The following is a 27475-nucleotide window of genomic DNA, read 5'->3' as shown; positions in this document are numbered from 1 at the left end:
ACAAGAGAGGGGGAAGAAGGCAGTTGAGGATTTGAGGAGGTGGAGTGAAGGGATGGAGGTGAGAGGGTAGTGGTAGGTGGCAGCTTTGTGGATGGGAGGGGGGGCAACTTTGGGAAGGATGAGTGAGGGGGATGAATGGTGGGAGAAAGGTGAGGGGGGACTTTTTCAGAGAGGTGAGACGGAGGCTTGGAGGGAGAAGAGTGGGATGGTTGCTTTGAGAGTGAGGAGTGAGAGGAGTGAGTTGGCACTGAAGTTGGAAAAAAAAGAATGGTTGATGGAAAACGAACATCCATAGCAAACTGGGGTTTTTAAAAGTTTTCGGTCAGTTATGCGATGAAACACATTTCTTGAGGGATGCAATAAAGGCGAATTCAGAGAATGGAGAGAAGAAACACTGTAACAGTTGGATTTTTTTAGGCAAGGTATGAAGGAAAGGTCCAATTGAGAGCAGTCTGTTTAAATAGCAGAAGAGTAGTGCATTATGAAACAGTAAAGAGTACCACACATGTGAAAGAGGAAGATGAAGCATTATAAGAGATTGTTTTTGTTATTATTAATGTTTGAGAGAGTTTTCTACAGATTAGGTCATGGAAGTGTTGCAGAAAAAAAAATCGAGGAAGAAGAAGAGATGAAGAAGAATCGGAGAAAGGTAGCGTTTGTTTTTTAAAGAAGAAATAGAGTGATTAGTTGGGATGGGGGACGTTAAGAAAGTGGGAAAGATAGAAACTGAAGATAATGGGGAGAAAAAACAAATAAACATGATCGTACACCGAGGGGAACAAAGGTTAGGCCTCAAGCCTCAAGGATAGGCCTCAAGCACCCAGTAAGAACAAGTTCGACGAAATCTCACAAAATAGCATGATTTTTGAAACAAAACCGAACTTGGAACACACAGTAGTAACATGTAGGTGAGAAAATAAAGTTAAAACGGGACAGATAACGAACGGAAACTTAACTTTGAGATCGTCAGCAGAGAGCCCCCAAGGAGACCTGCCAATGCTCCAAACCCAGAACCGGAAGATAATTGTGCATACATTTACGACTCAAAAGTGTCAAACACCTGCCTCAGGTGAATTACTCACCATCTCAAGGAATGGATTCTGATAAATGGTGGTTCTCCCACTTGTGCTCCCATTGAAATAGCCTGCCAGTTCAACAACACATGTGCTTTAAACATTTTCTTCAGAAAACATTCTAAAGTAATCAATGCTAACATAAAGTAAGCAGTGTAACAAACAAACTTTATATGTTTTTTCAATTTAATTTCAATTTAAACTTACAATTATAAACATAGAAAATATATTTACAAGTGTTTAGATTCCAAATCATGTGTTGTGGTGACGATGAGAGAGACAATTCAATTTATATCAACAGAAACGCATCACAGAATTGTAGATCAAACCAGTTAGACACCAAATTGGTCTGCTTCAGGACAGTTCTTCCGGGTGTGCCCAGGTTGTCGACAGATACCACAGGTCCTCCTGCGTCGCGGTGCATTTCTACCCGCATCACGTGTGCTGTTGCCTCCCCTGTGTCCACGAGCAGAATACACCGGCCTCACAGCACGATTCTCAGATACTGAACCTGGACATGAAACAGGCGAATGGATGACTAATAACCCACAATGGCATAACCAAGGAGCAGAATTGATTCCATTTAAAAGCAAGCCTCAAACACATGACTGCCATTGTTGAGTAGGAACAATACAGTCATGAGAAACTAAATGACAACTTCCCAAACTAAAGTGGCACTCAGTGCATAGACTCGCCTGGCACACTCATTCTGAACAAAAATACAATCGTTAAGTGGCCCATATTTATTATGCGGCCCGCTACTAATGGCCCAAGTGGCCCGCTACTATTATGGCCCATATACCCGTATCATCCATGCACCTTATTATGTCACATACATGCCATTAGCCCATTATCCGTAACTTTATTGATTGATTATTGCTGGTGATTGGAGTGGTGCTGGTGATTTCAAGCAACGAGGTGGAAGTGTTTCCCGCATGATGCTGTGCTGACGTCAAGAGCCTAAATTGACATGCTTTGCACATATGTTCTAAATAAAGCACCATTTTTAAAGTACCATTGTGCCACACTGATTTTATAACGTCGACTTCTGCTTCACAATTGCCTCGGTTGTAAACAAGTTCTGGTAGCCTGCTCACCAAATCATCAAGTCGACCATCGATTGCTTCATTGCAAATTAGTTGCAACTTCTTCAGAATTTCGAGATTGTGCTGCCAAACGCTCGTGAACTTGCTCTGTGTACATGCTTCGTTATAATATTTTAAGTTATTTTGGGAAATTTGATTACAGTACGTAAATTATTGATGAAGAGTTAGTCTTCTATACTTAACATTATGGCACGAGTACCGTTTTCCCAAGTATTTGTTTAAACGGTGTCTTTATGCTATCTACTCGGAATCCAAGCCGCAGAGCGGATTTGTGACTAATTATTATAATAATCTTTGAAATAAAAAAGTATACAATAATCATGATCAATGAATGTGTTAAATCATGGGCATTCATCTGGAACACACTGGATATGGAAACACGAATAAGAATAATCTTGTTTGTGAAAAAAGCTCAGCCTGGTGGTAGTTACAATTCGGGGTCTTCATCTACAAGACACACGAGCAATATTGATCCTTGCCCACTCACGAAACAGACGAGGGCCTGGCCCAGTTGGTCCTCAGAAATGTAAGCGCGACCAACACAAAAGCAGTTACAGCGACATGTTAAGCAATGCATGTAACAAAATGGCCAGTGGAACTGGGCCTGAGATGACCCAGACTCCCCCCCCCCCATTATTTATAAAAATACCTGTAGGACAGTTTTCGTCAGCCCAGCTGAAGAAGCCACACTGCTGGTCTCTCGGCTTGGAGCAAGTGTGAAAGGAACGGCCAGTATTTGGTCCTTCTTTCTGAACCACACGTGTGACCGTGGGAAGGCTGCAGGAACACAATGTGTTGGAGATTGCACTCCTGCCCAATGGGGCCACCGCCAAGCTGTGTGTATCGAATGCAGCACTTCGTCCGTTAGTTTGTGCAACGTTTTGTCCGGTGGCAGGAGGTTGCCATCCATCACTGAGGGCAGGCTGTTCCTCTGCCCACAGAAAGAAATTGCAGCCTCCGGGCTGGCACTTATAGAATTTCCTTCCTTGATTTGGTCCTTCTTTTCGCACCGTCAGAAGAACTGCTACCTCGTTGCAGTTACAACGGATATCATGTGTAGAACCGGAAGCTTGGTCCCAAGGTCTCGGAGCTGGGTGCTGAGGTCTCGGAACTGGGTGCCGAGGTCTCGGAACTGGGTGCCGAGGTCTCGGAGCTGGGTGCCGAGGTCTCGGAGCTGGGTGCCGAGGTCTCGGAGCTGGGTGCCGAGGTGCTGGTGCAGTGACAAAATTTCTGTTTTCTTGTTGTTGGAATCTCCATGGTTGCTGTGTTATTGTGATATTACGTGCAGAATTGCTTTCTGCAGAAGTGGTGCTCATATTTCGTCGAAGATATTTCAGATCAATGATGTCCTCTAAAACCTCATCACAGCCTCCAATGCAGCCAATATACTCCAACGGGGTTAGAGGAGGGACTGAGCCTTTTTTAAATTTAAACTTCAACCTGGAAAACGACAAAAAGTTCACAATAAAAAGCATACGCACTTCAGTAGTTTGCCATCATAAGGCACAAGTCTCTTGTTTCCTCTGTCCAATCTTTATTGGACAATTTTTACAAGAGATCACTGTGACCACTGTAGGAGACACTCGTTACCAGAAATGATACTCGTGTTGACTCAATGCCGCTTCTATAGACCAATGTTTATTAAAAATTCGACATCAGGGGATGAATATTTTACACAAAGACTTTGTGCCATTCCCATCTGAGCACTTTGCTCAATATGCTGGCTGGCTTTGTAGGTTCAAATGCCATATTGTGTTCAATTGTGCATTGTTTATGAATGTCCATATTTGATAAGATGGTGCAGAGGCAGCAAAATTACACCTTTGTCAATTACAGCTGTCAAACCTGTGTTTGATTCCCATCCCGACTATGAACTGTCAGATTGTAGCTTCCCAGGCAAGGCGCTGCATCACAGTGTGCCGTCTCTCAGATTTACATAAAACCAAGCATTCCGTCTGCTTGCATTCGTTGGTGGACGTTAAAGATCCCACGGTGTCTTTCATGAAATGTTGGGGAGTTAACATAGGTATCCTGAACAAATTACAAATTCCAAATTCCTCCCCAAATCATCATCAGCCAGACCTGGCAAGCCATGTTCATGAAATACGAAGGCCAAAAACCTTCCTGACTGATCTCACAATAAGGTGAAAATAATCGGGGCTGTTAAAGTAGTAGTAGTAGTAGTAGTAGTAGTAGTAGTAGTGGTAGTTAGTAATGTACTTGCTTGTCCCCTAAAAGTGAACAGATTTCCTGGTGTCCGTGTTATATATGAAAATTCTCCTCAATGAGCCTTGGGCTATTAAAAATGCATAAATAAATGTACCACAGCAAGTGAGAAATTACAGTATAAAACACAAGCTAAGGAAAATTGTTACATCGAAAGAAAAACCACATGTACCTGTGAATTGCTTGTGGGGAACACTTGTCACATGTTCCATCATCTTTAGCCACTTCCAAGACACCATCTGGAAACCAAACGGCTGCTTTGCAGGAAGGATATCCTGAACAAGATATCATGAACCTAGTACAGGTGAAGATAATTACGTACACACACCCACCCACCCACAGCTTTTGAACAATGGTACGTGCAAAACAGTTTACTCGTCTTACCTGCCATTCATGGTCCTTTTGAGTACCATGTCACTGTTACAATGTGGACATTTTCTAATCTTTGGCAAAGTTTCTGGCAGAATCTGTGCAACAATTTGTTGCCGATCTTCATGCAAGTATTGAGCCAAAGCTTCATCCAGCCTGGAAGGGACAGAGTAGCTTCAGTGACAGAATCCGACCACAAACAAAATAAACCAAGTCGTGTGAAAGCATTATAAACCCAAGTTCCATTTAACTCACTTGTTCGCCTGCTCCAAGACGGTCATGAAAACGTTTTTATAATTATGCACTTGTTCTCTCAAAACACGGTTGTTGTCCTTTTTTCCTTCGCAGATGAGCTTAAGGTCAGCTTCAAGTTCTGCACGTAAATTTGGTTTCGACATTTCGTAGCCTATAGAGTTGTAGCCTACAAAAAAACAACCTCAATGAGCCGAGACGGTTATATAAAATAAACAATAACAATCTACATGAGAATAGACACTTGCATAAAATAAACAATAATGTCCATGAGCACAGAGGCCTTTACAAAATAATAACAATAATAACAAGTCTGAAGACGACGATGGTTCACGAGCGGTATTTGACGATGCAGATTGTTTCAGATAAGTCAAGGATGAGACAATGTGATAATGTTTGACCAAGTTATAAAAATGATCAACATGATGTGGTACGGGTGACAGGTTATTAGCTGCAAAATGTCGAAAACCCGGTTTCGTTCAACAACTTTCAAAATTTGACCTTTGCATTACCTTTAAAGGTCACAAAACAATGTTGTGGACATTAAAATAAGGAAACAGGATACGTGTTATAGCTTATTGGAGTTAGTTCGTCGAAGAAGGTCGAAAACCCGATTCGATTCCCACAACTTTGAAAATTTGACTTTTGTGAACTTTAAAGGTCAAAGGTCAAGGAGTTATGACCTTTGGTGCAAAACTTCCTCTGGAACATTCCAGGAACAATATAACGTCATATAGGCTATATGGCATTTCACACTCCTCAGATTATCCATACTTTGATGAAATCAGCATAAAAACAAACTTGAAGGGGGCGCCACGGGCAAGGTGTTCGAGATAGAGCAAAATGGTTTCAAGACTTTAGGTGGGGAATGACCTCAATATTGTGCATTAATAATATTGTCATCCCAGCTCTCAAAGTTTGGGCGTCCGTATGATTTTTATGTCAAAATTCGCAATTTTCTAATTTCGTGACCTTGTGACCTTGACCTTCTTGACCTTGGGATGAAAATGAAAAATCGAGCACCGTGGGGCTATGCAGGTGCCATTGGGCTAACCAAATACCGAAACCCCTGCCAGATTCGACAAACCCCCTTGGAGAAGATGCAAATTGAAATCGGCTACCCCCTAAAAACACAATTCGCAATTTTCTAAGTTCGTGACCTTGTGGCCTTGACCTTGGGACGAAAATGAAAAATCGAGCTCTGTGTGGCTATGCAGGTGCCATTGGGCTAACCAAATACCGAAACCCCTGCCAGATTCGACAAACCCCCTTGGAGAAGATGCAAATTGAAATCAGCTACCCCCTAAAAACACAATTCGCAATTTTCTAAGTTCGTGACCTTGTGGCCTTGACCTTGGGACGAAAATGAAAAATCGAGCTCTGTGTGGCTATGCAGGTGCCATTGGGCTAACCAAATACCAAAACCACTGCCAGATTCGACAAACCCCTCAGACAAGAATTTTTTTTTGTCAAAATCGCAATTTTCTAAGTTCGTGACCTTGTGACCTTGACCTTGGGATGAAAATGAAAAATCGAGCTCCGTGGGGCTATGCAGGTGCCATTGGGCAAACCAAATACTGAAACCCCTGTCAGATTCGACAAAACCCCGAGGAGAAGATGCAAATTGAAATCGGCTACCCCCTAAAAACACGTTTTTTGGGTGGAACACGCCCATTTTCAGGAAAACACGAGATCATGATATAAACCTCCCACCAAAATTTCATCAGGATCGGATCAAAACCCACGGAGCTATGCTCGGGACAGACAGACAGACACACAACAATAACGAATATCGTGGTCACTTATATTTTTCGTGAACTAACAATTAGTCCATAGGCCAGAGCATACCACCTGAGTTGGCAAATTATAGTAATGATTTTTCAAGAGGCATATGTTTGAAGATGTTGCCCAAATGTGATAACCTTTGCACTTACGTAGTTTAAGGGTAGATTTAGCACATTTTCTGAAAACTACCCTGATTCGTATTGTTATGTGGAAAGGGGGAGTGGAGAAAGCAGAGCTAGAATGTGATAAGAATAGTCTGGAGCGTGTGCATCGCATAGGCCATAGGGTATATTTACACCTGTACTCGGAACACGTCGGAGGTAAGTTGTATGGAATATATGCAGGGTAAGGATGTATTGTGAAAACTTGTCTACAGGCATGACCAGGTGGAGTCTCGAGGTGAGTAACAATGGGCAAATGAATGCGTTGCGCGCACAGCTTTGTCAGTCCCCCATAGGCTGTTTGCAAGGACCACACACCCGGCAGTATCGTATGCAACAGCGAAACCCCAAGATGTGGGCGGAATGCTTTATCCCAATGCCGCTTTTGCATCGTGGGACAGCCAATGAATGGACCAGCCTCATGCTTGGGGTTCCAAACGTTCCTTTCGGAGAGACATAGTGAGTGTGAGATTTGTCAGGATTGAAAGACATATTCCACGTGTTGGACCAGTTGGTGATTTTATCCAGATCTGCAGTGAGCGAAGAAGCTGCTGCTTGCCGATCTGAGGGATGACAGATGGTACGGCAGAGGGTGGAGTCATCAGCAAAGAGATAAAGAGGATTTTCCAGAGAGTCGGAGAGATCATTGACGAAAACCAGAAAGAGAACAGGGCCCAGAACACTGCCTTGAGGAACTCCTGCCTGGACAGGAAGGGGGGATGAAAGAGCTCCATTGAGGGCCACACGTTGGCTGCGACAGGAGAGGAAGTCTGCGAGCCATGAGTGGAGATGGCCTTGGATGCCATAGAAAGAGAGTTTGGTGAGCAGGGCAGGGTGCCAGACCGTATCAAAAGCACGCGATATGTCGAGGGATATGGCTTTGATTTCATGTCTGGCATTGAGTACCTCCATCCATTGTTGGGAGAGCAGAAGCAGCATATCCAGGGTAGAGTGACCTGGTCTGAAACCAAATTGATGATTGGAAATCAAGCCATTGGAGAAGAGGAAGGATTTCATGTCTTATGCGATGATGGATTCCATAACCTTTATGATGATTGGGAGAAGGCTGATTGGTCTGCAGTTGCAGGGATCTGTTTTTGCACCTTTTTTATGCAGGGTGGTAATGTTTGCTGATTTCCAAGCAGATGGTAGATGACCTTGAGCAAATGAGAGGGTGAATATAACAGAGAGCGTGAGCAAGAGCAGAGGAGCAGGTTTTTAGGATATGTGGGCTGATGCCGTCTGGACCGGTTGTAGAATCTGAATCGAGGTTTGACAGCAAGCTCTCTACTTTATCAGAAGAAAAGGACACAGAGTCCAGGAACAGGTGGGTGCGACTGGGTAAGGTGGGTACACAAAGCCATGGGTTTCGGACACAAGATTTCGATGTAAACACGGAGTTTAGGCATTCAGCTTTATCATATGTGGTGTCACCAGTGCAGCCATTTGAGGTAATGGAGGGGGAACATACACCAGAAACAGATTTGATTAGATGCCACCAGTATTTGGAGGATGGAGAGAAGTTTAAGAGTTCAGACTTGAGATTAGAAAGATGTTGTTTTTCTGGCTCTCCTGAGGGTAGATACACACTTGTTCTGAGCTTTATTGAAGGAACTGAGATTACCCTCAGTTGGGTTTGCTTTCCATGAGGCAAAGGCAAGTTGTTTCAGGACAACTGCCTCGCCACAAGCTTCAGTAAACCAAGGGCGAGAAGGAAGGGTCAGACAACTGAAGACGAGAGGGGATAAATCTGTGCATGAGGGAGAGCAAGTTTCTTTGAAAGAATTCCCAGGATGAGTTGATGTTGGAGAAAGTAGTGATGGGAGACCAGTCCATAAGTTTGATGGTTGCTTGGAGACCCTACCAGGCCTGAGTGACATGCCACACTTGACGGCGGTGAGGTGGTTCTCTGATAACAGCCAGGGAGATGTCCACTTTGACAAGCACATGGTCAGAAGAACCGATTGGAGCGGAGGAAGAGCAGCAGATATTGTCAGGGAAATTTGTCAAAATCAGATTCAGAAGAGATGGAGTACTGTTGGTTGAGATCTGGGTTGGGAAGTTGACCGATTGAGTCAGTTCCAATGAGTCGCAGAAATCTTTTGCTGAAGTGCCATGGCAGGTGAGAGAGGTACCCACACCCAGCCAACTGGCATGATGACAATTGAAGTCACCACATATGAGGAAGAGTTGTGATGAGAAGATGGAAGTTGGTCCATGTTTTCAGATGGTGAGGTGTAAATGGAGTCATCACTGTTTGGAGGACGGTGCAGTACACATATAAACATGAAGTGGGAGTGAAGGGGAAGCCGTAGCCAGAGGTATTCCCGGTGGTGTGGGGGAGTGAGGGCAGTGCATGGAGAGTGAGGAATAGAGTCTTTGATGAAGAGAGCAACTCCTCCACAAGGACGAGGCGCAGGTGTGTAATACTGGAGGAGGGAGTAACGAGGGAGAGATACAAGGATGTCAGAGACGTCTTGAGGGAGGAAAGTTTCTGTTAGGCAGATTATGTCTGGTTTGTCAGTGGCAACCTGTATGGAAAGATCTGAAAGGTTTGAGCAAAGGCCCTGGATATTTGAGGTCCACACTGTTCATGAAGAGGGATGGGAGGAGGCTTTGGGAGCAGGGGATGGGAGGGGAGGGGGGGAGTGAGGAGAATTGTTGAAAGAGTGTGGGGGATTGCAGAAGAGCTAGGGGAGGGGGGTGGATGAGGAGAATAAAAGACTCTGTGGTGCTGGGTGGAGGTGCAGTGGGGAGTAATAAGAGAGGGGGCAGAAGGCAGTTGAGGATTTGAGGAGGTGGAGGGATGAGATGGGGGTGAGAGGGCAGGGGAAGGAGGCAGCTTTGTGGATGTGAGGGGGGGCAACTTTGAGAAGGGTGAGTGAGGAAGGTGAATGGTGGGAGAAAGGTGAGGGGGGAGTTTTTGAGAAAGGTGAGAGGGAAGCTTGGAGGGAGAAGAGTGTGATGGTTATTTTGAGAGGGAGGGGTGAATTGGCACTGAAGTTGGAAAAAAGAGAATGGTTGATGGAAAGCGAACATGCATATAAACTGGGGATTTTCAAATTTTTTAGTTCGGAAATGCGATTAAAGACATTTCTTGAGGGATGCTATGAAGGTGAAATAAGAGAATGAAGAGAAGAAACGCTGTAACAGTTGGACTTTTTAGACAAGGTATGAAGGAGAGGTCGAATTGAGAGCAGTCTGTGGAAATAGTAGAAGAGTAGTGAATTATGATAGAGTAATGAGAACCACACGTGTTAAAGAGGAAGATGAAGCATAATAATTGATCGTTTTTATTGTTATTATTTTTTGAGAGAGTTATCATCAGATTCGGTGAAGGAAAGGTTGAAGAAAAAATCGTGGAGGTGTATGGTGAGTTTGGATCAGTAAACATAGAGTGAAGCTGATGGATCGATGAAAAGTGTCAGGAAGAGTGGACTGCAGAGAGACACGTGGTTACAGGAGGTATATAGATAGAAAGGATACAAGGAAAATAATTTTTTTTTTGATGGAGTTTTGAAGATTAGGTAAGATTCGGGAGTGTAAGGTTGTAGGAAGAAATCGTGAAGGCAGTGTAACAGTGGGTCAGCTCAAATAGAAGAAAGATGGTGTGTCAGCAGGAGGATGAAGAAGAAGATTCGGGACTCGTGTATGTCGGGAGAAGGTTTTTTTTTTAAATTTAAGACAAGAAACTGTTTAGTTGGGAGTGAATAGATGAGGAGCGTTTGGAAAGTGGGGGAAATAGGGAGAGAATACAAATAAAAACGATTGTATACCTAGAGGGGAAGGATGGGTAGGCCTCAAGGAACCCGGTAAGACAAGGTCAACGAAAACTCACAAAATAGCACGATTTTTGAAACAAAACCGAACTAGGAACACACACTAAGCATGTAGGTGAGGAAATAAACAGTTAAAATGGGACATATAACGACCAGAAACTTAACTTTGAGAAAGACGGCAGAAAACCCTGAGAGATCCTGCCGACGCTCCAAACCCAGAACCGGAAGTCCAAGAACAGAACCAGAAGCTCTGTTGTACTTTCTCATTGTATTTAGCAATCATTATTTCATTGGTTCTGCATTTAATTGGATCCCAAGAGTGCTTCATTCGTTCTGCAGGATTTAACCCAGGTTTGTAACCCTTAGTTTATAATAAAATATGTTTTGATGCCGTTCTTCAGTTCTGGCTGCACTGCAAGTTTCCGTATTTTCCGGAACATAAAGCGCACGTTTTTATCGTCAAAAAAGGTAAAAGTTGGGGGTGCGGTTAATACACGGGTATACAAAACAAAACAAAAAATCAGTCTAAAAAACGATCAATTTTGAATTTCAATTATATTCCACATGACCACTTTTGTAGAAGTTGGAACTGCTGTTAAGCTCAATTCCGTCGTTTAAATTTTGAAAATTGGTTCAGGTTAAGAGTTTGTACAGCGTTGTATTAACCGTGTGGAAATTAAATAAACAAAGAGACACCTGGAGTTTTGGTGCGTGGCGGACATAGAGCCTCGCGGCTCTGAAAATGCCGTTAAACACAGAAGAAGAAGAACACCTGGTCTTGTATCAAAAGAAGAATTATTCACAAAAGTTAGAGTCCAATAACAGAGCACCCACCTCAAGCTTGCGTGGCAAGCTTCCCTCGTATGTTGTGTTCAAAAGGAAAACGCTGCCCAAAGACAAGTTTCCAGCGGGTATCATTGTTCATGCGCAGCAGTAGGGGGGAGGGGATAGACGAGAGCCTTGTCGTGGTGCCTATCTTTTTACATGCATCATTTTCTACATTAACATCCGATGCAGGCAGAATTAATCCACCAAGCTTGTTTCTCACATGCTGACGCTATGATAGGAAATGCTGGATAGTGTGATGTGGTTTAAAACTAGGAACAACCAATAAACCCCCGAGTACTTTTGTATACAAGGGCAGGAAATGGATTTAAAAGGAAGAAGAAGAAGAATCTCACGAGAGCAAGTAGCTCCGTTGGACGGTGAAGCTTTTAGACGTACCATTGCTGCTCGGTTCTTTTGGCTTCCTTTGGTTCTCTTCGTTTTCGCTTGTTTCTCTCAGCGGTTCCTACCTTGCTTCCCGTGGATTACTCACGTCAACCAACCGAACTTTCTGACTTCACAGGCTTTTGTATTCGACCCAGGTTTCGAGGAGCATGAGCTGCATCTCGGTGGAACCACCAGAGATGAACTTTCCTATTACCCGGACTTGGTATTTTCATCAGTTGAAAATTAACATTTCGTTTCGTGTTTCCCGCCGGGATTTTCGACCCACATTCCAAGGAGCATTGGCCACATGCATCTTGGTTGAACTTTCACCATTACTCCCGTCGCTACGTTGGCTGAGCATTATGTTGACTAGGAGACTGCCGGCGTTCATCAGGAGGATGAAAAAGGTCGATCTTCGAATGATCTGTAGCTGGATCATCAAGGTGTGGGAGGAGATACCGGCAGACATCATCAAGCGAGCATTTCTGAAATGCTGCATCTCCAAAAACATGGACAGCACAGAGGACGACATCATTTGGGAGGAGGAGGCTGTAAATGATGGTGACAGCAACGTGGACAGTGACGGGGACTTGCTCTACCCTGATTCGGACAAGGAGTTACATGCCGTCTGTGATGAGGAAAGCATTGACGTGATTTCCTCGGGTTTAGCTGAAAAGCTTCATCAAATGCAAACGGCCCTTTTCAGGGCTACATATCCACAATAAATATGTATGATACCAGCATGAATCCCTTTCCTTCCTTTTTATAGGAAGAAAAAAAAATCCTCTTTATAATATTAAAAAATAAGAAAGAAAAGTAAAAACTTTTTGGTATCCTCTCCTCTCTCTTCAACTTCTTGAAAATGAGAATCAGACTCATGATATTAAGCGGACATGGAAGTAAACATGTTGATACCTCCGTCACTTTGTTCCGTGCAAAGTTAATGTAAAAACGTATTTAGATGTAGATGAGAAAATAAAATGATCAATATATTCATTTCTTTTGAGGGTGAAAAAGAAATATATATATATTTTAAAACCATTAAAAAAACCGGAAAAGTATTTTTAAAATTTTTTTTAGGGATTTTAAAATTATATTGTTAATACACGTTAATACAAAATTACTAAAAATATTGAAAAAAGTTAACACACGGCCACAGTTTATACACTGGAAAATACGGTATTTTCTTCCTGTAAATATTTGTTGGGGTTGACATTTATTATTATTATATCTATCTATAATTCCAGGTGTGTGTGTGTGTGTGTGTGTGTGTGTGTGTGTGTGTGTGTGTGTGTGTGTGTGTGTGTGTGTGTGTGTGTGTGTGTCTGCTGTTTCTCGACAACCACTGGTCCGATCTAATTGAAACTTGCCAGGTATATTGCTGGGGACTTGAGGATGTGCCTTTTCAAGGTTTGATATTAATCAGACAAGTGCCTCCCAAGTTATGGCCATTTATTTATCAAACCAATGACAAGACAAGTTGCGTGGGCGTGGCCGATGGGGAAGGGAAGCTCAGTCGCGTTCCCCATTACGGGTTACAATGTACGGACTTCCGGAGAGTGATGACTTCGTGTATTCTAATAAATTCTCGATTTCTTATGCGCATTTATAGATAAACACAATGCCCCAAGTTATGATCGTTTTCACATTAGACGGTGCATAAATTTCGTAAACATCAGAGTGCTGGTCTGCTCCAAACCAGGAAGTAATTTTTTTTCTCTCTTCTCTTCTCTTTTTGTTTTTCCTTGCGATGACATTGCGAAAAGGCAAAATACGTTGGCGCTAATTGAATATTTGGGCATTAAAACTAAATTGCGAATAATCGTAACTGCAAATAATATGCGAACTTCCGGGCCACGCACGTACGGGCACGCGAGAGCGAAGAAACGGCCTGTGTGGCTGTTGTTTGTTGCTCGCGGTTTGAATATACATTTTTTTATTATTATTATTTTTTTTTACGGGCACGTACTCGTTGGTTAAACTCTAGGCATGTGGAAGAGCTATGACAGAACAAAATCAGAGCACAACACCACACAACACAAAAAGGGAATAGCAGGAGAAAGGGGAAAACACCAACAGCAGGGCAGTGGGAGAAAGTAGATGGAGATGCAGATAACGATAAGGGAGAACGCTAAGGGTGGACAATATGGATGCATAAGCACAATTTTGAGGGGGGTGAAGGGTGGTTTAACGGGTATAGAACAGATAATTTTGGATGGGGGATGACTTGAGATGACAGTTATCTTGAAGACGTGGAGGGAAAAATGAGATTGAAGAGTGTGTGGAAGGTGGTTCCACAGGTGGGGGAAAAAAGAGGAACAAATGAATTGAGGTTCGCAGTGATTCTGGATTTGGGCAGTTTCACTATGAGGGGGTTGCTGGTGGACCGCTTACGTCCTGCAGATACCCTGGGGGGGGGGGGGGATAAGCATGGAGAGGGCAGAGGGTACAAGTCCAGGAATGATGTGGAAGAAGACAGAGTAAGACCACAGACCTGTCTGCGATGGCGAAGTGATAGACCCATAGACTCAGCGTTATCACGAGAGATTCTAATGATAATGAAGGCCTTTGTTCCACAGCGTCAAGATGAGCAATATGTGAGACAGGAGAGCCAGCCCAGAGGGGAAAGCAGTACTCCATCAAGCTGCGGATGAAAGTCTTGCAGGTGGATAGGAGCTCAGGTGTGCCAAAGAAGGACTTTGTACGATCGAGGATGCCGAGTCGGCATCTGGCTTTGGAGGCCAATTTTGAAACGTGGCTTGCCCAAGAGAGATCATGGCTGAGAGTGAGACCCAAGAGTTTGAGTGACTGAACCTCTTCGAGATAATTGTTGAGAAAGTTGATGGAAGGGTTTGCGGTATGATCCTTTTTGAAGAGAGAGAGAGAGTGTGTGTGTGTGTGTGTGTGTGTGTGTGTGTGTGTGTGTGTGTGTGTGTGTGTGTGTGAGTGTGTGTGTGGGTGTGTGTGTGGGTGGGTGTGTGTGTGTGTGTGAGAATTCTCAGGATTGAAAGACATGTTCCAAATGTTTGAGTAGTTTGTGATTTTTCTCAAGGTCTGAGGGGAGGGAAGAGGCTGCTGCCTGTCTGTGAGAAGGATGAGGGATTTACGGCAGAGTGTGGAGTCATCAGTAAAGGGATAGAGAGGATTTTCCATTCAATGAGATCATTGATGAAGATTAGGAATAGGATGAGGCCGAGAAGACCGTCTTTGGGCACTCCAGCCTTGACACGGGGAGGAGAGGATTCCGTTGAGAGGCACACATTGGCTACGAGAGTAGAGAAAGTCAGTAACCCAATGGTGGATCTGGTCTTTGCTGCCATAGAAAGAGTTTGGAGAGCAAGGCGGGGTACCGGACTCTCCAAAGCTTGAGATATATCCAGAGAAACAACCCTGATATTATCTCTGAGATTGAGGACTTTCATATAGAAGTGCATTTCATAATGTACAAGTTTGTTTCCCCTTTCATTCCTTTGTGTGTCTGTCGATCGCTAGTTCTGTTCCATAATTTATAACGTTTTCTTCATCCTTTTCCACAAATACATTGTGAACATCAAACACCATATTAGTGTTCAAAATATAACACTGAATTGAAATTGAGTTGTTCCCGATCATAACCTCACATTTGTGGACAGACAGACAAAGTGAACCAATTGCTTAACCCTACTTTTCGCTTCACACATGTGGGGTAATATAACCACACACTTCCAGGTGCGTGATCTTTGTGGAGCAAGTACTTGTTAGATGTGCGGAAAGCAATTGCACGTGATCAAGTTGCACGATCTCAAGAGGTTCCGCCTTTCATGAACCGACATTGTTCCACCTCTCATGGCCCATATGGTTGGGCATTTTTGCAGTACGGACTGCAAGATATCAACTTTTTAGACAAGTTGTTCAAAAAGTTCTCCAACTGTTTTGTTGTGAAGAGGCACACCCCTTTCTCACAGGTACATTTCAAAGTATTTTTGTTTTCTTTAAAAGCTTGGTCAGCGGTTTCATGCTACAAATATGATACATGTCCAGGCCGTCCCAACGGACATCGTTATTAGGGGCTTCTTTGCATGCCCGCTGAGCAATTTGGGATGAATTACGTCATTTTGAAAGTCACGTATTGCTTAACCCTGCTTTTCGCCTCGCGCACCTGGAGTAACAATGATAAGAAACAAACTTCCCACGCTATTATGGATCAATAACATGTACAACATAATTGGAAATGTTATCAAGTTTGAAATGTGGTAAAAGGTAACTGAAATTAAATAACTTTGTTTTGTGGTGACTGTGGTAAAAGGCACTCATGCATTTGCAGGCTGTGGAGCTGGGCATTAAAGAGTTTAGACGTAAAGGGATGTCAGTGTTACTGATTATGAGCAAGATGTGTGGCTAATGTCCAACAAATCACTCTGTACAAAGCTGTGTTTAGGCTAATGTGTGTGAGTAATGTGGCAACTGTGCTCCTACAAGAAAGAGGAACAGACTGGGGGAAAGAGATTATCTGGACCACGTACAAGCTCCTATGAAGACAACAGCATGCAGACACCTCGACGTCAGGCCTCTGTGTGACCTTGTGTGAGACACAATAAAAGGATGGGCAAAGAGCCATTCAATGTAGGAGGATACGATGTGACCAGGGTGAGAAAGAACAGCTGTGTGCTGCAGCACGTCCAAGCTGAATTTCATTTTCCAACCGGATTCAAGCAGCAAAGAGGGTATTAAATGCTATATGCTAACCACGACTGGTTTATCAACTCCAAAACCGTGACTCAAGAACCAGCTGCACCTTGTGGATGCTGGTCGATCTTATCTGCTGGCTGGTTTGGTTTTCGACAAATCTACTGCCTTGTGGTGTCGCGGAGATAACATCCAAGCAGGCATTTCCTATCTGGTCGCATCGAAAAGGCAAAGGGCCTGTTCTCTCCTCACTCTTGAGTAGTTTGTCTGTTATGGCTCTAAAGGCGAGTAGTGGACTCGGATTCTTAATGGTTGGAGTAGTGGGCTTGGGATCCTGGGATCTTGAGTTAAATTCCCACTCAGTTGTTGACTTAATACCAGGTGGGGTTGACTTTACCCGTCATCCTTCCGAGGTCGGCAAAATGAGTGCCAGCTTGCTGGTATCCTGCGTCAGAGTGGTGACCTGTCCAGGATTGTGCCCAATAGCCAAGGAGACTGCTTAGGCAGCACCACGCTCTGCACTGCACAGAATTCTTGATAGGGTTCGCCACCATCTGCTTGAGCAAACAGTGCCCAGAGCAGTCGGGCTTGACACCAAAGAGGTCAACGATTGACCATATCCCTGCCCTTCCGGTCCTCACCGAATGCAGACGAGAGTTTCGGCAGAAGCCGCTTGCAGCCTATGTTGATCTCTGCAAAGCGTTCAATTCAGTGAATCGGGATGCCCTCTGGAGGATTCTTGGTCTTCGTGGGATCGCACCAAAACTGATCAATCTGATGTCTGAACTATACTCTGGTACTGAGAGTGCTGTGACATGTGGTGATACCATTACTGACTTATTTCCAGTTGTTACTGGAGTTCATCAGGGGTGTGTACTGGCCCCCACACTTTTCAGTGCTTGTATGGACTGGATTCTGGGGAGGATGTCAGAGAGATCAAGCTGCGGTGCATTGTTTGGAAAGGTCAACATCTCTGACCTTGATTTCACTGATGATGCAGTCATCTTTGCAGAGACTCTGGATATCCTTTTGGGGGCTCTCGAGGTGCTGAATGAGTAGTTGGAGCCTCTGTGATTACAGGTTTCCTTGGTCAAAACTAAGATCCCAGCTTTCAATGACATATTGGATGCTGCTATCTTGTCTGTACCTGTTTCTGGTGGGGATGTTGAGGTCACAGAGAGATTAATTTACTTTGGCAGTGATATTCCTGTCTCTGCTGGCTGTGAGCCAGAGGTCAATCGACATCTGGGTTGGGCCTGGGGAGTCATGGATTCACTGTATCATGGGGTGTGGCACTGTCGGTACCTGTGCAGGACGACGAAAGTCTGTCTTCAGGTCCTTGGTGCTTCCAGTCTTGCTCTGAGGATGGGAGACTTTGACTCTGACCAGGGATCTGAGACGGAGACTTGATTCCTTATTCGGGTCATCTCGCTCGCTCGCTATTTGGGTCGTCCATGTGTTAATTACCACAAAACTCACAATCAAATGTGATCACATAAAACGTACTGAGCTACTGGTGAGGAAAACATGGTAACTTGACGCAAAAAATACAATCACAAATACTCCATCTCAGAGCAAGCAAACCATACAGAAAACCCACAAAACCCAGACTTTGCAAACAGAAAGCCACCAGACTTCGGGATTGGAAATCCATCAGACTGTTTAGGAATGAAAATGAAATGAGTTAGGAATGTCTTACCTTCCACAAGGCCCATGCCAAGCTCACCAGGCGTGAACCGCTGATCTTGTGTTAACCCAACATACTTCCTGGACTTTATTGTCTCGATGTGCTCTGCATGTGTCGCATCAGTTCCTGGATCACAAGAACAATCTTACACAACTTATCACTCACAATCCTTAACACATTTACCATATTATTCAACAATCCTTTACACATTTACCAAATGACATCATAATCCCCGACATAATCATCATAATCGCTCAATATTAATCATAGTTGTTTACTCATGCAAAAATCCCATCAATAAGAACAAACCAATTCCGTGTTTATCCATGAGGGCTATGAGATCAGCCTCCGTAAGCAATTTTGGAGGGCTGGTTTCGCCATCAACCATTTCAATGCTGTTCGGCTGAAACTCTTGACCCTGCTCGTAGACTGGGATCACCTGTTAATGGAAAAAAAAGTGATTTACCTCGTACATTATTAAAATAGTTAATAATGAACTACAATTGCTTTTTTTGTTTGCCTTCAATGCTCATTACTCTCTTCCTCATATCAAGTGACAATATTTTTATCTGGAGCTTTCTCGAATGCGTTTGTAAATAATTGTGGTAAAAGTCAAAGTGAAAGAAGAGTGAACAACAGTGCAAGCCTTCATTGAGGATACAGCCCCCAAACACCTTAAAAATGTGATGCGTAGATTTTTACATTTAAATAACGAAATAAATGAATAAACAAGAATGACGTCATGCAGAGCACAATACATTGTGAAATCCAAATAAACAACAGTTGCCATGGAAACATCAATTTGGTGATTTTGAAAATTTGGCCTGCTATCAAGTGTTTTACATGATTGAATGTTAGGCATAACAAATTCGGTTGGCACATTTTCTAATTGCGGCCTGATCGGTGTTTTACATGTTTCGGATGGCCTTGACCGTGACATTTGACAAATTTTACTCACATATACTACACGTACATACAAATAAACTGTATACGTTTCAATTTCATAACTTGAAATATTATTAAGGTATGATAATAATAAATTGACAAAAAAACCCCATTTGATCATGTGGGGAAATTGTTGGCATGGAAACCATTGGCAGGGCAAAATGGCTAAATTGATCGTTCTGACTTTTAGTGAACCAATCTGACCCAATAATGCAAATCCTATTCAAATTTCAAATACATAGAATGAAAATGTATGATTTTATGTGACTGAGCTTTGACCTTTTGACCTCAAACAATGGGATTTAGTGACCAAATATACAAACCTTGTTCAAATCTCTTCAATTGGAAGAAAATTGATGAAACAATAATATGCTTCTAGGTTTTGATTGGTAAACTAATTAAGTGACCCAATGTGAAAATTCTGTTCAACCAAGCAGAGTACCCACCGTCTGGATAACCTCCTTTCAAACTGTCCGGTTGTCAGTTTCTATTGGTTATGTACAGTGTGCTGCAGACAGGGAGTTCACCCAAACTGTTCTGTTATCAGTAGTTGGTTACCAACACGTACACCTCCGGTAACACTCAGCTGTATCTTGGAATCGGTGGTGCGTGGGGAAGCACAGTTCCCTATCTGGGGTGTTTAATTTGCAGGGAAGGTACAGTGGGATTTGGATGCTGGACCCAAAAGCAATCAAAGCATTAACCAAAAGCAATCACTGAAAACATGGAAGTACCGCTCACATACGACCTAATGATCCCATAGAGTGTGAACATCGAAAACAAAGCATTGCGACTAGATATTATACTTAGGTACAAAAACAGGAGAGAAGAAGGCATTGCTAAGTGAGGAGTTAATACCAGTGATTTTGGACCAAACAATGCACAAATCAAGAAAATGACCAAATACCAAGACCTCATGAATGAAGTGAAAAGATCCAGTGATAGTTGGAACTATGGGAATGATGACAGAGAACCTCACAGAGATATTAAAAACCATCCCTGGGAATACTACTACAAACTAGAACGGGCACTCGGTAGAGCGCATATCTTCGCCGCCGCAACTTTTTTCCGGGCACATTTAAAAAACGTCATTTTAAAACGTCCATGACGTCACAACCGTCAGTCCGATTGACCTCAAATTTGGTGTGTAACCTCCTTGAAGGCAGTCCAACAAAATGGAATGATAAACACTGAAAATTAAAATGTTGAAAAATGACGTCATCTTTTGACGTTATTTTGACGCACTTCCGGGGACGTCACGTCCAATCGGGGACTACCATTCTGAGAGCTCGTAGTTCACTGAACGTTTTAACGTTGGTTTCATGTCAATAGCTCTATTAGATCTGAAGCTATGCCTACAAGTATATTTTGACCTTGAGTGTGACCTTGACTACAGAGTTAATTGGCAAAACCTGTACATCAATAAACAGATATTTTGGTACTGATCCTAATGCCTGGATTAGGGAGACTTTGCTTTATAAATTATAGATATTTGAATGTAAAATATCAGGACATTTTAGCCACAATTGAAAAACGTCATGTTCAAACGTCAATGACGTCACAACGGTCAGTCCGATCGAAGTCAAATTTGGTGTGTGACGTCCTTAAGGTAAGTCCTACAAAACGGTATGATCAAAACTGATGAGATCGAAAATTGAAAATTTACGTCATCTTGTGACGTTATTTAGACGCACTTCCGATGACGTTACGTCAAATCCGACACTACATATCCGAAAGGTATCTCGTCATGGAACAATATGGCGGTGGTTGAATGTCGATAGCTGTATTATGAAGGAAGTTATGTTCAAAAGAGTGTTTTTGACCTTTTCATGACCTTGACCTTTGACCCGATCGCTCCCAAAATCTAATCAAATCGTCCTTGGATACTCACGAATCATCCCACCAAATTTCATGCAATTCGGTTTAATACTTTCTGAGTTATGCGAATAACAAACAAACACACATATTCACAAATAAATAAATACACAGCGACCAAAACATCACCTTTCGCAGAATGCGAAGGTAATAAACTACAGTTCAAAGCTGTTTGGGGCTCAGTAACAATCCTGAAGAGAGCCCTCGGCACAAATCTTTGAGAACAGAAAACTTCACAGCTTGGTCCATGAATCGTGACCCCTTACCGAAATGAAGGTGGATACTTACTTTGAACCCACCCTGGGAGGACTCCATTCCACACTCTGAAACTCGCATATGTAGATACCAACACCAACACCAACACACACATACACATACACACACACACACACACACACACACACACACACACACACACACACACACACACACACACACACACACACACACACACACACACACACACACACACACACACACACACACACACACACACACACCAACTGCCATTATGGTAATATAGTTTATGTACATACACACATGCAAATGCACACAATGCATGGTGTTGGCTTAATGATTAGGGTGGTGGGCTTGCGATCCTAGGATCCCAAATTCAAATCCCACTCGGCTGTTGAATTAATACCAGGTGGGGTTCACTCTGTCTGTCATCCTTCCGAGGTCGGCAAAATGAGTGCCAGCTTGCTGGGATCCTGGGTCGGAGTGGCGACCCGTCCAGGATTGTGCCCAATAGCCAAGGAGACTGATTAGGCAGCACCAACGCTCTGCACAGAGTATGGTCCCAATGGATAGATGGAAATGTACACACATGCAAATGTATAACGCATCAAGTAAATAAAAACGACAAACAAATATTTACCTTGAAACAGCGTTCTTTGAAAGAGGATTTAAAATGGGTAATTCGCAAAATTCAATTCAAAAATGTGCCAAGACACAGAACACAAAATGTCGATCGACACTTTATACCTTCACAGCAAGAACAAAGATGGCGAACACCTGGTCGGATGGACCTTATTGATTTTTTAACATGTATCGATGTCGAAGTGAGAGGTGGATAACAAATGGAGATTGCACAAAGTGATCCTTGCACATTCTCAGTGGATGAGACACCTCCCAAGTCATTCACGGCACCGCGGGACCCAACAAAGACGGAAACGTACGTCTTATCGATATGAGATTGAAAAAACAACGAAGCAGCTTGGAGAGAGCTCACCAAGTGGCTTAAGCATTCAAGGAAGCACTCCAATGAAACGGTCGATATGAAACGGCTCCCTTTGCACGCAATTGGCAATCACCGACCCGTCATATTCAGCATACACCTCCCAAAGACACCTGGAATATCACATAAGTCCGAATTGGAAAATGAACACTTTTTTCGGAGTCAGAATTGCTTGTAAGTTCGATTCTGGAGCTTAAATTTTGTAATTCGTTTTAATTTAAGAGATACTTATGGCAAATGCATATGCGGAAATGAAATAAAACAACGAACGCTGACGTCTCCAGGCATTCATAAACATTGCAATGCACACAGCGATTCGTAGCTATGATGAACAGCAACTTCCAAGTCAGGGTGAGGTTGAGCAGGTCAAAAAACATGGCGGCTTCAGACCCCAGCGAGGTTACTTAGGAAACGACTTAAGACCCCAGACAGCGAGGTGGCCGAGGATCACCTGATGAAGGATATAATTAAATAAGGCCGTCAATTATCTTCAAAAGGGGTGTTATAATTAACCCAAACACCCAATTTTCACTCTTGCACTTCCTTGGAGTTTTCTTAGTATGCATGCAAAGTTTCAGGCTGCTAGGTTTTATAGTTTTGTAGTTATCGGGGACACACACACACACACACACACACACACACACACACACTTTTATTTGTATATATATATATATATAAAAATATATATATATATAAATATATATATATATATATATATATATATATATATATATATATATATATATATATATATATATATATACATATATATATATATATATATATATATATATATATATATATATATATATATATATATATATATATATATATATATATATATATATATATATATATATATATATATATATATATATATATATATATATATATATATACATACATACATACATACACACACACACAAACACACCACAAAATTGTGGTCCAACATTAGGCGGCGGATGTTAGATTTGTCTCAAAAGAGTGCAAAATATCCTAGTTGTGAAATAAAGTTAGGCGTCAACATTATTCATGCCTGTTTTCCCGTCATTTCAAAAGTGAACGTTGAGCGTCATTTCAAAAGTGAAATGCAGCGCGAGAAGCGGGCACTGTAAACGAGATACAGACAAACGCATGGACAGACATCACGGTTCACAACAATATATAATTTAATTGATGACTTCCATTGCAAGGAACTTCAACACAGAAAGAGACCATTCAGCCCATGAAGCCTGTGTAATGGTTGCCAACCTCTGACTTTTTTGTATCCAGTCAAGGCTCATCGAAGAGCCAGAACACTAAACGTATCATGACACAACAGGACAAAAGGAACAGTAGGGGGGACACCAACAGTGGTGTTGAAGGACAAAATAGAGGGAGAATTGGACAAACAATGGAGTAGGGAAGAATGGGTTGGATGCGATGAATACAGAAGGAAACTTCTTCCCCCTCCCCAATCCCCCTACTCTCTCTCCCTCCCCTGCCTCCCGCTCCCTCCCCTGTCTTCCCCTCCCCTCCCCTCCCTCTCTCCCCTCCCTCCCCTCCCTCCCCTATATGTCCATGCTCTATCCTTTTTAAACAGCTTTAATTTCCTTTTCAGTTGTTTTTTTTTTTTCTTTTTTGGCTTCCCCTATTCATTTACTTTTATTTGATATTTAATGTACTGTGGAAGAAGAAAAAGTATATTCATGTATTCTCAATTATATTCACTTGTTGTTGGTACTTTTAAAAACTGAACACAGTATTAAATAAGGTCTTACTTTTGTACTGGAGTCAATTGATTGTCAGTAAATTCTCCCCCTCCCCAACAGTCTTTTGACTTCCATCGTGATATAGATGAAAATACAAGTAAAACAGAATTGTATCTTACTAAATCTTATGTGCTTTTATCTCATTGACATACGTATAACCAAGACTAGTATCTCCAATGTTTAAATGGAACTGCCCAGCTGCTGAAGAAAAGAATACCTTGCTGCCGCCAAATTGTCTCGTGGAATTGAATAACTCCCGGAAGGCTACTGCAACAGACGCCTTGCTGTCTTCGGAAAATTCAATAATTTGATTGGCTTTTGATGGCAAAGGCCTTGTTAGCTGCATGAAAACGGGCTGGGTGTTTTGAGACAGCATGTTCACAAAGTACTCAGCTCATGTATCCTTCCACCCACTCTCTGCCTTTCCTCCCCAAACTTATCATCCTTTCTTCAAGGCTGACCTGGCATTGAATCTGCAAACTGCCCTGAGTGTGTCTATCCTCCCTTCCCTCCAAAAGTGGCCATGTGTTGCAGTTCTTAGTTCTTTTGCCTTGTGCCTATCAGCCCTTCCTGAAGTTGAATTGCCAGATGTCTCACCCTCCCCTGTTTCTTCCTGTCAAACGAGTATAAAGGGGATTACTGTGCGTATTTTGGGCAGAAAGAGGGTCGTGTTTGATATTGCTTGTGTCTTGTTTTTCCTTCTTTCTCCATGCGCATGTTTGTGGTTGTTTGTTGTTAATAAATAGTCTCAGACTCCAACAGAGAAGAACTGAATTCTTCCACAGTACCATACTCATCACTGAACAGCTGTGCCACCGATGCAGCTTCCCGAGCAAGAGTTATACTGGGTGATTTGCCATTGCCTTCCTAGCAAGAGTTCAGGCAGAAATTTGTAACTTGTTCACGGTGCCGGTGATAGCTCGCCAATCTTTGTGAAGGACACCGTGGGGATCTTCAATATCCATCAACTAATGTCGGAAGACAGGGTAGCCAATTTAACGTCCATTGGAGGGACAGCACACACATTGATGATGACATTTTGCAGCTGTGTCAGGATTCAAACCCAGGATAGATAGCTTAGAGGTGAGGGTGGGTACCTCAAGGTCATCCTGTCAGAGGTGATATCTTGATGCACTATAAATAAACAAACTGTGCTTTCATGTTGTATTTATACATCAAAATGTAAAATAAAAGTCAAATCCGAATCCAAAAAGATCACTACTGGCATCCCTGGATGGTGTAAAATGAAATCAGACATCCAATAATCATGTTTAAAAGGAGAGAAAAAAATGCATTTTGGAGCCATGGAGCCATTTTACCTCAGCACGAGAGTATTATTTAATTATATCGGGGGGGGGGGGTGGGGGGAATTGGCTTTTTCGACATTTTTTTCCAATTTCACTCTTGATATCAAAATAATTATTTAGGCCATGAGTTCCACTCATCAAATATTGAATCACATTTCGAACATCTGCTTTTAATAATCCTATACGATACATTATTCAATCTTGCCAGGAACCAATCGCATTGCACCTAACTTCACACAGCCAATCAGCATAAACCTCGAACAGATGAATGGACAGCCATCTCTGTCATTATATAAAAATATATGTATGTGTGTGTGTATATATATATATATATATATATATATATATATATATATATATATATATATATATATATATATATACAAATATATATAGAAAATAATCGACACCTCCCACACTCCTCTAGCCAAAGAAGCTGCATAAAGCAACCCAAGATGGCCTACACAAAGTAAGCACTTTGCTGTTTCAAACCCTTCCCAGAGTTCCTCCACAGCTATAAACATGTTCAGACATCGTACACACATGAGAATGCTACACACCCCCTCAGCTGCCAGACCAGTTTCATCGCTTATTGGTGAATCATCAGTGACAGCGAAGACAGCAATACATACCAATGAGACTCCCAATAATGCAGAAACAGCGAGATGTTTTTTTTTTATAAACAAAACAGCGAGGTCTTTTTTTTTTTTGAAACAAAATAGCGAGGTGTCTTTTTTCTTTTTAAACAAAACAGTGAGGTCTTTTTTTTTTTTACAAAACAGCGAGGTGTTTTTTTTTTTTTCAACAAAACAGCGAGATGTCTTTTTCTTTTTAAACAAAACAGCGAGGTGTCTTTTTAATATAAACAAAACAGCGAGGTGTCTTTTTTTTAAACAAAAGAGCGAGGTGTGTTTTTGTTTTTTTAACAAAACAGCGAGGTGTCCTTAAAAAAAAAAAAAAAAAAAAAAAAACAGCGAGGTGTCATGTTTTTTTAGCTCGACTGTTCGAAGAACAGAGAGCTATAGCGATACCCCCGGCATGAGCGTCAGCGTGAAAATGTTAAAGTTTTTGGTGCAAGTTATTTAGAAGCTTGCCATTCATTTAATACTAGTAGTAATGCCCGGCGTTGCTTGGGCTTTCTTGCAAATTTCATGAATAGCTGTTAGCGGTTAGGGGTTAGCGGTTAGGGTTAGGGTTGTAGTTAGGGTTAGGGTTAGCGGTTAGGGTTAGGGTTAGCTGTTAGGGTTAGGGTTAGGGTTAGGGTTAGGGTTAGCTGTTAGGGTTAGCTGTTAGGGTTAGCTGTTAGGGTTAGGGTTAGCTGTTAGGGTTAGGGTTAGTGTTAGGGTAGCTAACCCTAACCCTAACACGAACAATAACCTTAACAGCTTGGCGAGAGCGGAGGTAAACAGCTCCCAGGGCAAAGTGGAAATTTGCGTCCCCCGTAGGCCTTAAACTTGAGTGGATTTGAATGGAAAATCCCATAAGGGATATCGATTTTTTCGAATATCGGAAGTCTTATGGAAAAAATTTATAGCCAATGACCTAAATTGGACCAAAAGCCATAATCGTACCGAATTTGAATGGAATCGGTTGGAGTTTGTGAAAATGCATCAAAACGAATTTTGAGGGGCCTCTTCAGGAAGACAATAATATCATTAGTATATGTGCCAAATCTTGTTTCATTTCATGCAGTAACAAAAATCTGATGGTGGAACAAAGAAAGGGGCGTGCCGAAATATTAATATAGATGTGTACTTGGATGCTGATATTTGGCATGGAGGTTCCTTTGGGGTATATTATTGATGTGGTGAAGTTGAAAATAAAAAATAATTTCAAGTGTTTTAAATTTTTGACCTGTTTTGAACTTAACTTTTTTGTAGCACATCAACGTTAAAGTTTTTGGTGCAAGTTATTTAGAAGCTTGCCATTCATTAGCTCACCTGTTTGAAGAACAGATCGTTGTAGCGATAGCCCCGGCGTGAGCGTCAGCGTGAAAATGTTTAAGTTTTTGGTGCAAGTTATTTCCTTTCTAATGATTTTAT

At 42.2% G+C, this 27475-nt stretch overlaps 2 protein-coding genes across 7 annotated transcripts in view; one reads left to right on the top strand and one right to left on the bottom strand.

Moving 5' to 3' along the window:
- Positions 1 to 27475, top strand: part of LOC147035473 (uncharacterized) — a 270907-nt gene that overhangs the window by 27748 nt on the left and 215684 nt on the right. Inside the window, exons 4-5 of one of the 6 annotated variants that reach the window (XM_085899162.1) lie at positions 15672 to 15907; positions 24290 to 24885. The exons of 2 other annotated variants lie outside the window; for them this stretch is intronic. The gene's annotated coding sequence lies outside the window, so the exon portion shown is untranslated. Of the gene's footprint in view, positions 1 to 15671; positions 23023 to 24289; positions 24886 to 27475 lie in introns of those variants that run through there. 3 more of the 6 variants (XM_085899171.1, XM_085899181.1, XM_085899152.1) reach the window with 3 other exon arrangements.
- On the bottom strand, positions 101 to 21968 carry LOC147035479 (DNA topoisomerase 3-alpha-like). The gene is made up of 8 exons (XM_085899136.1): positions 21779 to 21968; positions 18625 to 18754; positions 18328 to 18441; positions 5030 to 5195; positions 4790 to 4930; positions 4578 to 4700; positions 2829 to 3619; positions 101 to 1584 (listed from the first exon to the last, which is right to left on the bottom strand). The coding sequence occupies exons 2-8, from the start codon at positions 18701 to 18703 to the stop codon at positions 1406 to 1408; spliced, it is 1593 nt and encodes a 530-aa protein (XP_085755262.1). The 5' UTR covers positions 18704 to 18754; positions 21779 to 21968; the 3' UTR covers positions 101 to 1405.

The sequence above is a fragment of the Eptatretus burgeri genome, chromosome 1 (genome assembly GCF_056783735.1).
Source record: "Eptatretus burgeri isolate ZD-2024b chromosome 1, Ebu_testis_v1, whole genome shotgun sequence".
NCBI classification, from domain to species: Eukaryota; Metazoa; Chordata; class Myxini; order Myxiniformes; family Myxinidae; genus Eptatretus; species Eptatretus burgeri.
The sequence above is the reverse complement of the archived record's forward strand: the minus strand, read 5'-3'. Positions and strand labels throughout refer to the sequence as shown.